The sequence below is a fragment of the Sceloporus undulatus genome, chromosome 2, assembly GCF_019175285.1.
Source record: "Sceloporus undulatus isolate JIND9_A2432 ecotype Alabama chromosome 2, SceUnd_v1.1, whole genome shotgun sequence".
NCBI lineage: Eukaryota > Metazoa > Chordata > Lepidosauria > Squamata > Phrynosomatidae > Sceloporus > Sceloporus undulatus.
The window spans coordinates 51831053-51844106 of NC_056523.1; the positions used below are offsets into that span (position 1 = coordinate 51831053).

General features: G+C 43.8%; 1 protein-coding gene across 1 annotated transcript in view; it reads right to left on the reverse strand.

The window, feature by feature from the left end:
- Positions 1-7139, reverse strand: part of TXNRD3 (thioredoxin reductase 3) — a 35238-nt gene extending 28099 nt beyond the window's left edge. The window contains exon 1 of the mRNA XM_042452105.1: positions 6880-7139. Coding sequence (XP_042308039.1) covers positions 6880-7002 — 123 coding nt within the window. The 5' untranslated portion in view covers positions 7003-7139. The remainder of the gene's footprint in view (positions 1-6879) is intronic.
- Between the last annotated feature and the right edge of the window lie 5915 nt (positions 7140-13054).

Consider the following 13054-nt stretch of genomic DNA (forward strand, 5'->3'; position numbering starts at 1 on the left):
AACAGAGTTGAAGACAAACTGTTTAGAGAAGCATTCCCAGACATTACATGATTGCTATCTTATGCTTATTTTCATTTGATTGTTAGCTATATTTTATTGCTTTGAACTTTCAATATATATTAATATATATTACTTTTAATTGTTTTTCTTAAAATGTATGCCACTGGCAGGTTTATTTTACTTTTTATCAATTTTTAATTGATTATATGTACAGTGCTGTGTAAATCTGCAGAGCTTTATAAATAAAGCTTAGTAATAAGAACAAAGCAAATAAAATCACTATGTACTTTTTATAAATAAACAAAAAAGGGGCTAAATTCTGATTGGTACTGGAATCAAATCTGATCTCAAGTTTTCCAGGAAGCCCATGTAGCTGAATGGACAAAGAGCTTAATTTGCAGCTCAAGTAACAGTGGGAAGGATATATTTAGATCGATGCGACTGAAAGTGGTAGTCTGTGGATGGTGCTGGTCCCTAAGTCATTGCTTGCTCTTCTATGACAAGTTTCCAGGAAAGAAAGAACTATTGTGAAAAGGTGATGCAGGAGGAGGTTCGGGTTGAGCGGGCGAGGGAGAAGGCAGGTGGGCAGGAAGACCCGGGGAGGCACCAGAGAGAGGAAGGAGAGGGGGGAGAAAAGGCAACACAGATGGAAAGATGAGAGGGAGAGTCAACCACAGAGGTGAGGACCTCAGGGCCCTTATAAGGAAGGAGGAGGAGGCATTCGAGAGGAGGAGAGCACGCGGAGGATGGGGGTGTGGAGAGACGGATGGGAAAGGGAGAGCGCAGGTCATTAGAAGCTCCCTACGGGTCGGGTGCCCTATAAGCCTGTCGTCTGCCCACGGGCGCCCTCAGGTTGTGCCTCATCAAGCGGTGGAATTTGCTGACCCCCGGTGGGAAGGCAGCTTGGGTGACGACTATGGGAGCTCTGGTTGGGGCCTGGTAGACTGCAGCTGACCAATCTGGAAGGGACCTGATGGGACCGACAAGGAGAAAGGTGGGAGCACAGACTGCACCCTACGGAGAGGGAAAAAGTGGAGCTCGTACTAGCAGAGAAAGCCTTCATGTAGGAGAAGAGACATGGTGAGGGAATGCAGCCTCTCCTTTCGGCTGCTGGTGAAGGACATAGAGTTGGACCAGTGCTGCAACTTGGCCCAAACCGAGACGGACATTTTCCTTTGTGAAGAGGAGTGAAGTTTACTACCTCATTAAAGTTTGGTTGAAGTGCACTGCACCTTGTTGGTCTGCGTGTCTGTTTATGTTCAACTGGAAGTCATCATGGATCCAAAAAGCCTTAACCACACTGCAGGAGCGCCGGCCCCCTCCACAACTACATATAGCCAATGGACAGAAATGGGATACTGGTCTCTGGCTTTTATTATTAATTGCCCTTGAGCCAACCTTGACTCATGGTGACACTGTGAATGAGCCTTTCCCAAAAACCCCTTTCCTCAACTGCTCTGTTTAGGTCCTGCAAGTTCAGGTCCATTACCTCCCTGATTCAGTCTAACCACCTGGCACCTTCCACTTTTCCTAGCATTATTGTCTTTTCTAGTGAGTCCGGGAACAAATGCTGGTTTTCACACATCGGAAAGCTTGAGAGGCAGTCATTCAGTTATCTTTTGAGTTGTTCTAAGCCCCCTCTCCCCAATGCTGGGAATATGGAGAAGAGAAGGGTAAGAGGTGATATGATAGCCTTGTTTAAATATTTGAAAGGATGTCATATTGAGGAGGGAGCAAGCTTGTTTTCTGCTGTTCCAGAGTACAGGACCCGGAACAATGGATGCAAGCTACAGGAAAAGAGATTCCACCTCAACATTAGGAAGAACTTCCTGACAGTAAGGGCTGTTCGACAGTGGAACAAACACCCCTGGAGTGTAGTGGAGTCTCCTTCTTTGGAGGTCTTTAAGCAGAGGCTGGATGGCCATCTGCTGGGGATGCTTTGATTTGAATTTCCTGCATGGCAGGGGGTTGGACTGGATGGCCCTTGTGGTCTCTTCCAACTCTATGATTCTATGATATGAGATTGAAACTACTTTGGATATTACTTATGCAGAATCTACTTTACCTTCCTCAGGTCCCAACTTGCTTGCTTTCCATCTTTCCAACAGCAGAAAGGTAAGGACACAAGGGCAGGGAGGAGATACCAAGATCAGTGTTCCTGCTCCAGGGTCACACCTCTGCTTTGAAATGGCAGGAGACAAAATGTAATCTATCATATGGCACCATTCCAGGGAACAAGAGATTACAACTTTGAGTAACTAATAATGCCCCCTTTCCCCCTATATAAATTAATTCCTTTTTTCTTCCACATCTTTAAATAGGTACTGTCATGTTTTCTTTTGTGGTGACATGAGGGGAATTCAGCATACTCCAGTTAATACTTTTCCATATTCAAGTCTGTCATCTGGTCAAGAACACATCACATTTAACGTCTACAAATCTCTCTCTCTGCCATGACTCATTTTTGCTGTGAGCTCCCTCCCTAGTGTGGGCCTGCTATGACTCCTTATGCAGAGTTGGGCAGCTTATGAGCAAGAGTTATACAAGACCAGAAATGAGCACTTACTCAAGACACCTAGTTTCCTTCTTTTTTCCCCCTATGCTTTCCCTTTGTGTAACAGTATTAGTGCAAAAAGTAGCCACACCTGAAAGCTCAGTGGCAACAAACAGGCAGCATTTCTGACTGTTTAAAATCCCTAGGTCCTGAATTTCTTTAACACAGCAGAACTTCTATCTCCATCAGCAAAACAGAAAGCGTAAAAGCCACATCAGAGAAGAAATCTAACATCTTATCTAACTGATTTGTTGCTCTGCACAACACTTTTATGCAAGGTGTTCTTAATCACATGCTTATTTGCTTCAATTAAAAGCATGCCTATTAGTTGCAGCCACAAGCATGTGATGAGATATCAAGAGACATTCTGGAACCATAATTGATTGCTCAGCTCTTAATTGCCCTATTTCCATCAAGGAAGCCTCTATTCCAGCAGCTCCAGTGTGGGTGGTTCACGAGTGACACAGCAAACGAAACATTAACAGAGGGGGAAAACTCAATTCATACATAATCCCCATTATCTTTACCTCTTTCCTCACAATTACTGCACCTTCTCATCCGCCGCCACCCTGCACCGCAAACATTTTACATGGCTTCTAAAGATACAAACACATTGCCAATGAGTAGCAGATTGGTTAAATGCCTAGCACAACTAGTTTATACCCATGATCATAAGCCGCTCTGGGAGTTTTTGTGGCCGAAGAGTGAGGTATAAATACAGTAAATGAACAATAAAATCATAACTGTCTAATTAAATATAATAATTGTAAGCCGCTCTGATAGCCTTTAGGGCTGAAGAGTGGGGTATAAATACCATAAAATAAATAAATAAATACTGAATTGAGATTTTTATTCATCAGGGGCCCAGATGTCTTGTAAAACAAATCTGGAAGTGTTTAATTTCTAAAGTTTTTTGTGGGTTTTTTGGACTATGTGGTCATGTTCTATAATTTTTTAATTAAAATTTTATTAATACATTCCAAAACAAAACATGACAACAAACAGTACACCAAATCAACAATAAATACAGGCAATAACCCAGGTAAGGCCCTGAAAGTTATAGATAAAAGGTGTGTTCAGGGATCCTGAAAGACATCTTTCCATAAAAAATTAGCTAAAATTGGGGGGTGTCTAAAGACTAAATCTTGCTGGATGTATTCAATAAATGGGTGCCAAATCTTATGAAAGGTCAATCCAAAGTGTAAGCCTCTTGCTCTGTTGTTATTATCTGCCATTTTCTCCATTAACCACAAGTCCTAGAGTCAAGTCCACCATGTTCTATAATTTTATGATTAATGTTTAATTTCTGTTTCCTAGATATGGGCTTCAGTCACATTTCATTTCCACAAAATGCTTCCAGATAGAAAACTCCTACTATTCATAATTTAAAGGCATTATGCAAGTATTCTGTTGTTTTTCTTTAACAGTTTTCCTCTGGTAAAAAAGAAAAGAAAAGATGGAAGAAACCAAACAAAAAATTGGGAGACTGCAAACTGAGAAAAAACAACAACAACAACAACCTGGAATTCCTATAAGCTTCTATGAAGAAAGCAATCTGACAGCACACCAAAGTTTTGTCCTGGAAGTGACTTTTCTGATAACTAAATCCTAACAAAAGCTCTAAGAGAAACATCTGTCAATACTGATTTCCACACAAAGAACTTGATGAGAAGTAGATTTATAGACTGCCATACAATTGCCATAAAGAGAATGCAACATGTAAGATATTAACTGTTAAGTAATCCAGCAGTGAAGTCACTCACAGGCGATGGGATAAATTTATTTATATGCTGCCTTTGTCCCAGAGTGGGACCAAAGGCGGCTCACAGAAGGAAAGCAATTAAAATACTACTCAGCTTAGGGAAAAATCCTTTCCCCCAGGCTTGCCTCTGAACTCCAACCCTGCCATTATTTTCCCCCTTAATCCCTTCCTGGAGTGGATATTTGGGCCTCAGGGTGGCACCCTTAAATGTGGACCTGTGGCTGGATTACTGTGGTGGGCTTGTACTGGTACATATGGACTGGCTCCTTATCAGGCTTTGCGAGACTGCCAGAGACAATTTTTTAAAAACAGCAATAATAAGTATAGGTTTGTTGAATGTTGAACTTTTGAGCATTCAATTCCCAAAACCAGAGTCAGTTCTCTCTTATGACTGGCTACCTTGTCTCTCTTCAATCCAAACTCTGGCTGCAGAATTACAGTGGGCCCTCCATATTGGTTGGGGTTAGGGGCACAGGACCCCTGTGAAAGTGGGAAAACTGCAAATAAAAACAAAACAAAACAAATGTATAAACCCAAGATGAGAGATCTGGAAAGTGAAGCATGCCGACAGAAAGAAAATCAACTCATTTGAGATGTGGTGCTGGAGAGGATTGCTGAGGATACCATGAAGACAAACAAGAAGATAAACAAATGGGTCCTTGAACAGATCAAGCCAGAAATCTCCCTGGAAGCCAAGATGGCAAAACTAAGGTTGTTTTACTTTGGAGACATCTTGAGAAGACATGAATCAATGGAAAGAACAGTAATGTTAGGAAAGGTGGAGGGAAGTAGAAAGAGAGGAAAGCCGCATGTAGATGGATGGACTCTGTTAGGGAGATCATGGGTATGAATTTACAGGGCCTAAGCAGAGCAGTGGAGGACAGGGGGTCTTGGAGATGTCTCATCCGCATGGTCCCCATGGGTCCAGATCGACTCAAGGGTGGTTAACAACAACAACAACTGTTCTAGGCTCCACAGATTACCATGTTTCTGAAAATGTTTTTCAAAACTAGAAGTGGATTTATCTAGTTTTGTTTTTCTTATTTTCTCTATCTCTTTTTCCTGGTCCAGCTCCAGAGGGGCAAGGGTCTGTGAGGCAGAATATACTTGGCCACATCCTGAGAAGGCATGGCCCACTAGAAGAGACAATAATGCTGGGAAAAGTGGAGGGCTGTAGAAAGAGAGGAAGACTGAGCGCTTGATGGCTTTACTCAATCAGGGAGACCACAGGACCTGAGAAGAGACCTTGGAGATGTCTCATCCACAGGGCCGCCATGCACTGGGATTGACTCAAGGGAAGTTAAAAACAGCAATAACACTTCTCTAGGCATTTGTAGGTCCTCCAGCACAAGTCTGTGGTCAACACTGGCCTGTGGAGGGCCTCCAAATGCCTCAAGAAGTGTCCCTTCCAGGAATCTCCAGGTCCTTCAGTGCAGAGAAAAACATATTAATCTATTCCGTGAATAACCAAACCCTTAAAATCAAATTTGCAAGAGCAGAGGGCCTTCTGTAATTCAATTTGACATCACTTTAACAGCCATGGCTCCATCCTGCGGCATTCTGGGATCTGTAGGTTTGATGCAGAAACAAAAAATGCAAGCCTATGACTAACATCTTCAATTCCTTTCTCCTGTTTCCCTGATCAAGAAGCTGGTGTAACTTTGAAAGCTTGTGACATGTACTTGTGCATTTTGGTCATGGCCCAATAAAGGCATCATTGTTTGGATGTTACTGGGTTTGCTATATGGCCAACAACACATTGCTACCCCTAGACATCTCCCCAAACGACACACACACAGCCTGGAGCCATGGCCATTAAAGTGGTATCGGACTGGAGAAGAGAAGGTTAAGAGGTGATATGATAGCCCTGTTTAAATATTTGAAGGGATGTTATATTGAAGAGGGAGCAAGCTTGTTTTCTGCTGCTCCAGAGAACAGAACCCGGAACAATGGATGCAAGCTGCAGGAAAAGAGATTCCACCTGAACATTAGGAAGAACTTCCTGACAGTAAGGGCTGTTTGACAGTGGAACACACTCCTTCCTCGGAGAGTCATGGAGTCTCCCTCCTTGGAGGCCTTTAAGCAGAGGCTGGATGGCCTTCTGTCGGGGATGCTTTGATTGAGAGTTCCTGCATGTCAGAATGGGGTTGGACTGGATGCCCTTGCGGTCTCTTCCAACTCTATGGCTGCATTAGCTTTCTCTCTCCCTCTCTCTCGGAATCTCTCTGCGGCGCCTTTCCCTTTCCGAAGCCACTCATTCTGTTGTCGAAGCTTCTTTACAAAGTTTGGCCCCTCTCGGCTTCCATACCAAGAGGGCAAATCTGGGTACCCAACCTCCAAATGGACGCAAAACGTCCCCATCGGGTCCGGGGGTGTCGGAAATGAGACCCTGCTGGAGAGGAGGCTCCAGGCCCTCGGGGAGGGGGAGAATGCGGGGCCAAAGAGGCCTAGAAAGCGACAGGGCGACCGGCCTGACATCAGGGCCTCTGCCCTCTCTCCCTCTGAGGGGCGGTTGCCAGGGCCACGGCTGTTCCCTCCCCTCCCCTCACCGCCCGGGCCTTACCTTCCGGCAGAAGGGGCAGTAGCTCTTGCTGAAGATCATGACCCGGTGGGAGGTGATCATGGTCCGCACGCGGAGCTTCAGCGCGTCCCAGTCCGGCATTCGGACTTGGCCCGGGGGCGGCATGGCTTCGCTTTTCGGCCTCGACGCGGCGGCGAAGGGAGAGAGGGAGGAAAGGAGAAACAGCCGCTACTGAGACTCCTCCAGCGTGAGACGGAGGGAGAAGCAACGCCTCGCTCACTTTCACGCATGCGCAGTAGGGACAACAAGAGAGCCACACACTCCGCCGCTCCTCCAATGAGGAGGAAAAGGGCAGCTCTAAACCGGAAAGGGGCGGGGCGAGACCTCGCTCGCGCCTCCTTTTGTCCAGACGGGCAAATCGGGTGAGGCCCCGGAGGCGGGACCAGCCCCAACGGACCAATGAGAGGGCGCGATGAGGCGAAGCCGGGTTTTCTAGGTCCTGCAAGCGCGAGCCTCTCCGCCCCCCCCCCGTCTATTGGGCGGTTACTCCGGGTGGCCCTGAGGCCTGGCTTTGCGTTGTCAGCATGAGCTTTCCTAGGCTTAAGTCTACTTCCTCATATGCTTTTGGTGGAGTGGAAGCTAGGCATATATACATATATATGACAGTCATACAAACACACACACAGACACATATATGACATACAGAGACACATATATGACAAATACAACATACAGGCACACATATATGACATACATACATACATATATAAGTCATAACACACATATATGACATATACACACACACGCATATGTGACATACATATAAAGCATTATATATATATATATATATGACACAGACATATACAGACATACACACACACATATATATATATGCCATAGGTATGAGAAATGGCATATACGTGTGTCCTTGTCTTCCACTCCACCGAAAGCATCTGAGGAAGTAGACTAAAGTCTACGAAAGCTCATGCTGCCAACTAGTTTCTTGCAGTTAGTCTCAAAGGTGCTACAAGATCTCTCTGTGTACTGATTCCACAGACTAGCAGCACTACTTCTTCCTAGATTACCGCACTACACTCTTGTAGCCCTGCTATTCTACTTTATGCACTCTTATAGTACAGTGCGCCTGCGTCATATGTGGCTTTCAGCATACACTGAAAGTCGCGTTGGGAAAAGGAGTGGTGTGTCCCATAGGGAACAATGGGGAATGCTCCTTTGGCGGGCGTGCACTGCTGTGCTGCCACACCGCTGCATGCACGAGCCCCATTCAAATGGGGCTCAAGCATAGGTGGAATTTGCTTTACGTGGGGGAGTCCAGAACGGATCCCTGCGTAAAGTAAGGGCACACTGTACCCTCTTACAGTGCTGATATTCCTCTTCTGCTGCTCTGGCTGCTCTGCATTCTGAGGTTTGTAGTTCAGTGAGGCCCAAGAGCTCCCTGGCTGAGGATTCTAAAGTCCCAGAATGCAACAGGAGGAGGCAGCCAGAGCAGTTAAAGTGGAATAACAGCTCTATATGAGTGTAGTGTGGTAATCTGCCTGGCTGAGCACCTTGGCGAGGGGAAGCCACTCCTCACCAAGGAGAGGAAGCTGTGAGGGAGGAAGAAGGGTGATGGGCTGCCTTGCCTGAGCTGGCCGGAGGGGTGGCCACACAATGAGAAAGGAAGGATGGAGCAGCACCGCAGAGAAGTGAGCCAGGCAGGCCAGTGCCCACCACAGAGTGCCTGGCTTGAGGGCACTGTCTGAGGGAGGGCTCCTCCACCGCCCTTTCCTCCTTGTCTTGCTCAAGGGGCTCCAGAACCGTTGACTGCATGCTCCAGCGAAGTCTAGTTCCTCCACCACTGCCTCCTCATGCAGTCCAGTGTTTAACACACACACACAACCATTCTCATGTTTGTTGCTGTTGTTGCGTGCCTTCAAGTCCTTCCTGACTTATGACCACCCTCAGGCGAACCCACCCTGGGGTTTTTGTTGGAAAATCCCTGCATTCTCTCCCCCCCTCCTCAGATAGATACCGTGTTTCCCCATAAACAAGACACTGTCATATTTTTTTCCCTCAAGAAGACACACTATGGCTTATTTCCAGGGGATGACTTAATTTTTATTAAGTATGGTACAACAATCTACATTTATTCAAATATAGTTGTCGTCTTCTTCCAGAACATCATCATGATTCTACCCCCCAGTATACTCTCTCTCCCCTCCTTCGTCAGCTGGTTGAGCTGGCATGAGTTTGCTTGTTTTTATTGTAATGTTTTTAATGTATTTTAATATGTTTGATTGTATGGATTGCTTGTTGTACACCGCCCTGATTTCTAGAAGGGCGGTATAGAAATAAAATTTTATTATTATTATTATTATTATTATTATTATTATCATCATCATAACTCTCCAAACCCAGAATTCAATCCTGAATTTCTTGCAACTCCATTTCCTTTAGAACCATTGGCCCCAGTCTTTCAACTCCCTTTCTGCCCCCTTCCATTCTGTGCCGGGCCTATCACTATGTCTTATTTTCAGGGCATGGCTTATATTTTGCAAATGCTTAGAAATCCTGCTATGGCTTATTTTATGGGTATGTCTTGTTTTGGGGGAAACAGGTTAGGATTTCCCTTGCATGCAAACTCTACTTCCTTCCCTCTTTAAAACATCCCATTTGGTCCTGCTGAATCAGAGGGGCAATAAATACCTTTGTAACTTGGTAAACAATTCATGTGATTCAGCTTACTTCCTTTCGGAAGTTTTGTCACACACAAAAAAGGAGAGATTTTCCCCTACTCTATCAACTTTCTTCAGAAAGACAGTGAGATAAAGATTTCTTTTTTTACCGGAACTATTCATTACATAGGTTAGGATGTAGCCTCTATGTACATGTCGATTCAAGCCATTAGTAAAGTTTTGTTTTAAACTACACGCTAATTGTGTTGTCTTTGAGTCAGCTCAGTCCTTAGGGAGCATTGTTAGATAAAAACACTTTTCTGCTTCTCTGCTGATTTAAAAGCTAGGCCTTAACAGGCTTGGCTTTGATAGTTTGATATTTTTGTTACCTTAACAAAGGCTGAAGCCTTAGGAAAAACTTGAATTCCCAACAGTTTTCTTGGCAAGATTTCTTCAGAGGAGGATTTGCCATTGCCTTCCCCTGAGCCTGAGAGAGAAAGGTTGCCATGGGGGGACATTTTGGAATTCCTCCTTCACAGAAGGCTGGGATGTAGGACATGTCCCGCAAAAGGAGGAGGACGTCTGGGCACCCTGGTCACTTACCTTCCTCCATTCTCACATAGTCCTCTCCTTCACAGATTCTTGTGGCTGGGGAACAGTCTACTTGACCCAGAAGCAGTGGCGTCAGTAGGGTTAATGTCATCTTGGTGTGGCAATTGAGACACACACACACACCGCTGCCATTGCCTGGCTGGCACATCCTCCAGCCACTCACATCTGCCAGCCAGGCTGACTCTGCCATGGTGATAATGGGCAAAGCTGCTACCTCCTGGCAGCCGGTGCTTTCCAGGTCTGGTGCAGCTGCAGGGGGTATTCTTTCCAAGTAGCCATGCCAAACCCAGAAAGTAGTGCCAATGGACTCTTTCTGAGTCTGGTGTGCCTGCTGCACAAGCATCCGTGCCAGACTCAGAAAGCAGCACTGATGAGGGGCAATGCACAAGTAGCCACGTCAGACTGGGAAAGCATTGCTGATGAGGAAGATGGTGGAGGAGCTGCAACATTCACTGTAGCCCCACCAGATGTTCATCTCCTCCTAGGTGTTGCCCAGTACAGTCCACAACCCCTGCCCCCCCCAGTGATGCCCCTGCCCAGAAGGAACAGACATACATGTTTTGAAAGGGACAATACACCATACAGAAATATTCGAGTCCAGGTTGAGTCTCCCTCATCCAGAATTCTGGAAAGCAAAAAATACTCCAAAATCCAAAGCTTTTTCCATGGATGGCTGAGAGAGTAACACCTTTGCTTTCTGATGGTTCATTGCACACAAACTTTGTTTCATACACAAAAGTATTTAAAACATTGTACAAACTAATAATAATAATAATAATAATAATACATTTTATTTCTATTTCCTACCTCTCCCTGTGTGTCGAGGCAGGATTACAACAAAAAAATATTCCAGCAATAAAAACATATCAAATACATTCAATAAAAACAATAGCATATTATCAGTACAATAAATTTAATAAAATACAATTAACTTTCATAAAACATACAGTACTAGTGCCTTCTTGCAGCTCAATCCTATATATTTATACACAAGAATAACTTCAGGCTATGTGTTTAAGGTACTGTACATATGAAGCATAAATGAATTTTGTGTTTAGAGTTGGGTCCCATCTCCAATATATACTATGCAAATATTCCAAAATTCAATTTTTTAAAAAAAGGAATCCAAAATCCCAAACACTTCTGGTCCCAAGCATTTCAGAAAAGGGAGACGCAACCTGTATGAGATGTTTAACTGTGGAATCTCTTATCATTTTCAAAATCAAACTTATCTGTTCAGTGACCTCATTCCAGAAAGTGATAAACAAGTTTACAAGATTTTAATATATGCACAAAATGAACACACAACACAGAACATCTCCAAATTGCTGCTGGGTAATTTGGTTTCTATTTGCAAGTTGCTGAAGCATCCAAGAAACCCTGTGGATAATCCTGTGTTGTATTAATTGTAATCTTATATCCAGCATTGTTGCTTAATGGCCCATACTGCTTCCTTCCATTGATTATGGTGAATCACTTCATTAAGCACTGTACTCCAGCCCTCCCTGTTTTTCTTTCATGTTTTGAACCAGCATTTCCTGAGTTTTACACCCTCCAGCCATTTTTGGCCTGGTGGCCAACACAGTTGTAGTGTATGGGCCATGCTGGTTGGGGATAATGGGAGTTGGAGTCCAAAGCATCTGGAGACAACCAAGTTGGGAAAGACTAACTATTAAAAATTTAAAAGACTAACAGAAGTCCAACCATTAGAAATTTATAGATTTCTTAGATGCACACAGGTCCAAAATGCACTGCAGAAATAATCCACTTTGGGACCACTTTAACTGCCCTGGCTCAATGCTTGGGAATTCTGGGAACTATAATTTTGTGAAACATTTAGCCTTCTCTGTCAGAGAGCTGTGGTGCTACAGTACACAACAATTTCCAGGATTCCATAGCACTAAACCAGGGCAGTTAAAGCAGTCTCAAACTGGATTATTTATGCAGTGTGTTTTGGATCTTAGATCAGTTTCTATGCTACAAGTACACCATTTTTCATAGCATAGTAAAGAGTGTGTGTTCTATAATACTTTAAAGCTTACCAATATATCTCATTACAGTATGCAAATATACTAAAATATATTAAAAAATCCAAAATCCAAAACACTTCTCGTCGCAAGCATTTCGGGTAAGAGAGACTCAACCTGTATGAGATGTTTAACTGTGGAATCTCTTATCATTTTCAAAATCAAGCATATCTGTTCAGTGACCTCATTCCAGAAGTGGATAAACAAGTTTACAAGATTATTCTAAATCCAAAAAATGAGCACACAACACAGAACATCTCCAAATGCCATCACTCTGAACATGCCAAATGTTTGTGTTGTGTGACTCAAGAATTTTTCCTATAGAAATAAGTGCTAGATTAAGTATCAAATTATTTTATATCAGGAATCCTAAATTATGGCAAATGTCTCTCTCTCTTTTTGAGTCACTACCTATTTTCCTGTTTCTTGCAGTCTTTTTGTTGGTGGTGTTTCTCAGAAATGTAAGATGAGCTTTCTTTTCACAAGTCAAAGATAGATTACAGAAATCTTTTAGGAACTGCTATTTCATGAAACCAGGCATGGCCATGCTCCACATGTTTTCCACTCCCCATGAGCCAGTGTGGTGTAGTGGTTTGAGTGTTGGACTACAACTCTGGAAACCAGGATTCGTATTCCCAGCTCGACCGTGAAACCCACTGGGTAAGCTTGGGCAAGCCACATACTCTCAGCCTTAGAAGATGGCAATGACAAAGTTCTGAATCCATCTTGCCAGGGAAACCAATGATACGTTTGCCTTAGGGGTCACCAGAAGTCTGAAATGACTTGAATACAAAAAACAAAGAGCTCTGCAACATCCTATCATGGATGCCATTTTGAGTGAAGTGACTTTGTTTCACTCCCAATCACGTCAAGAAAACATTTAAATACTTTTTCTTGTTATTT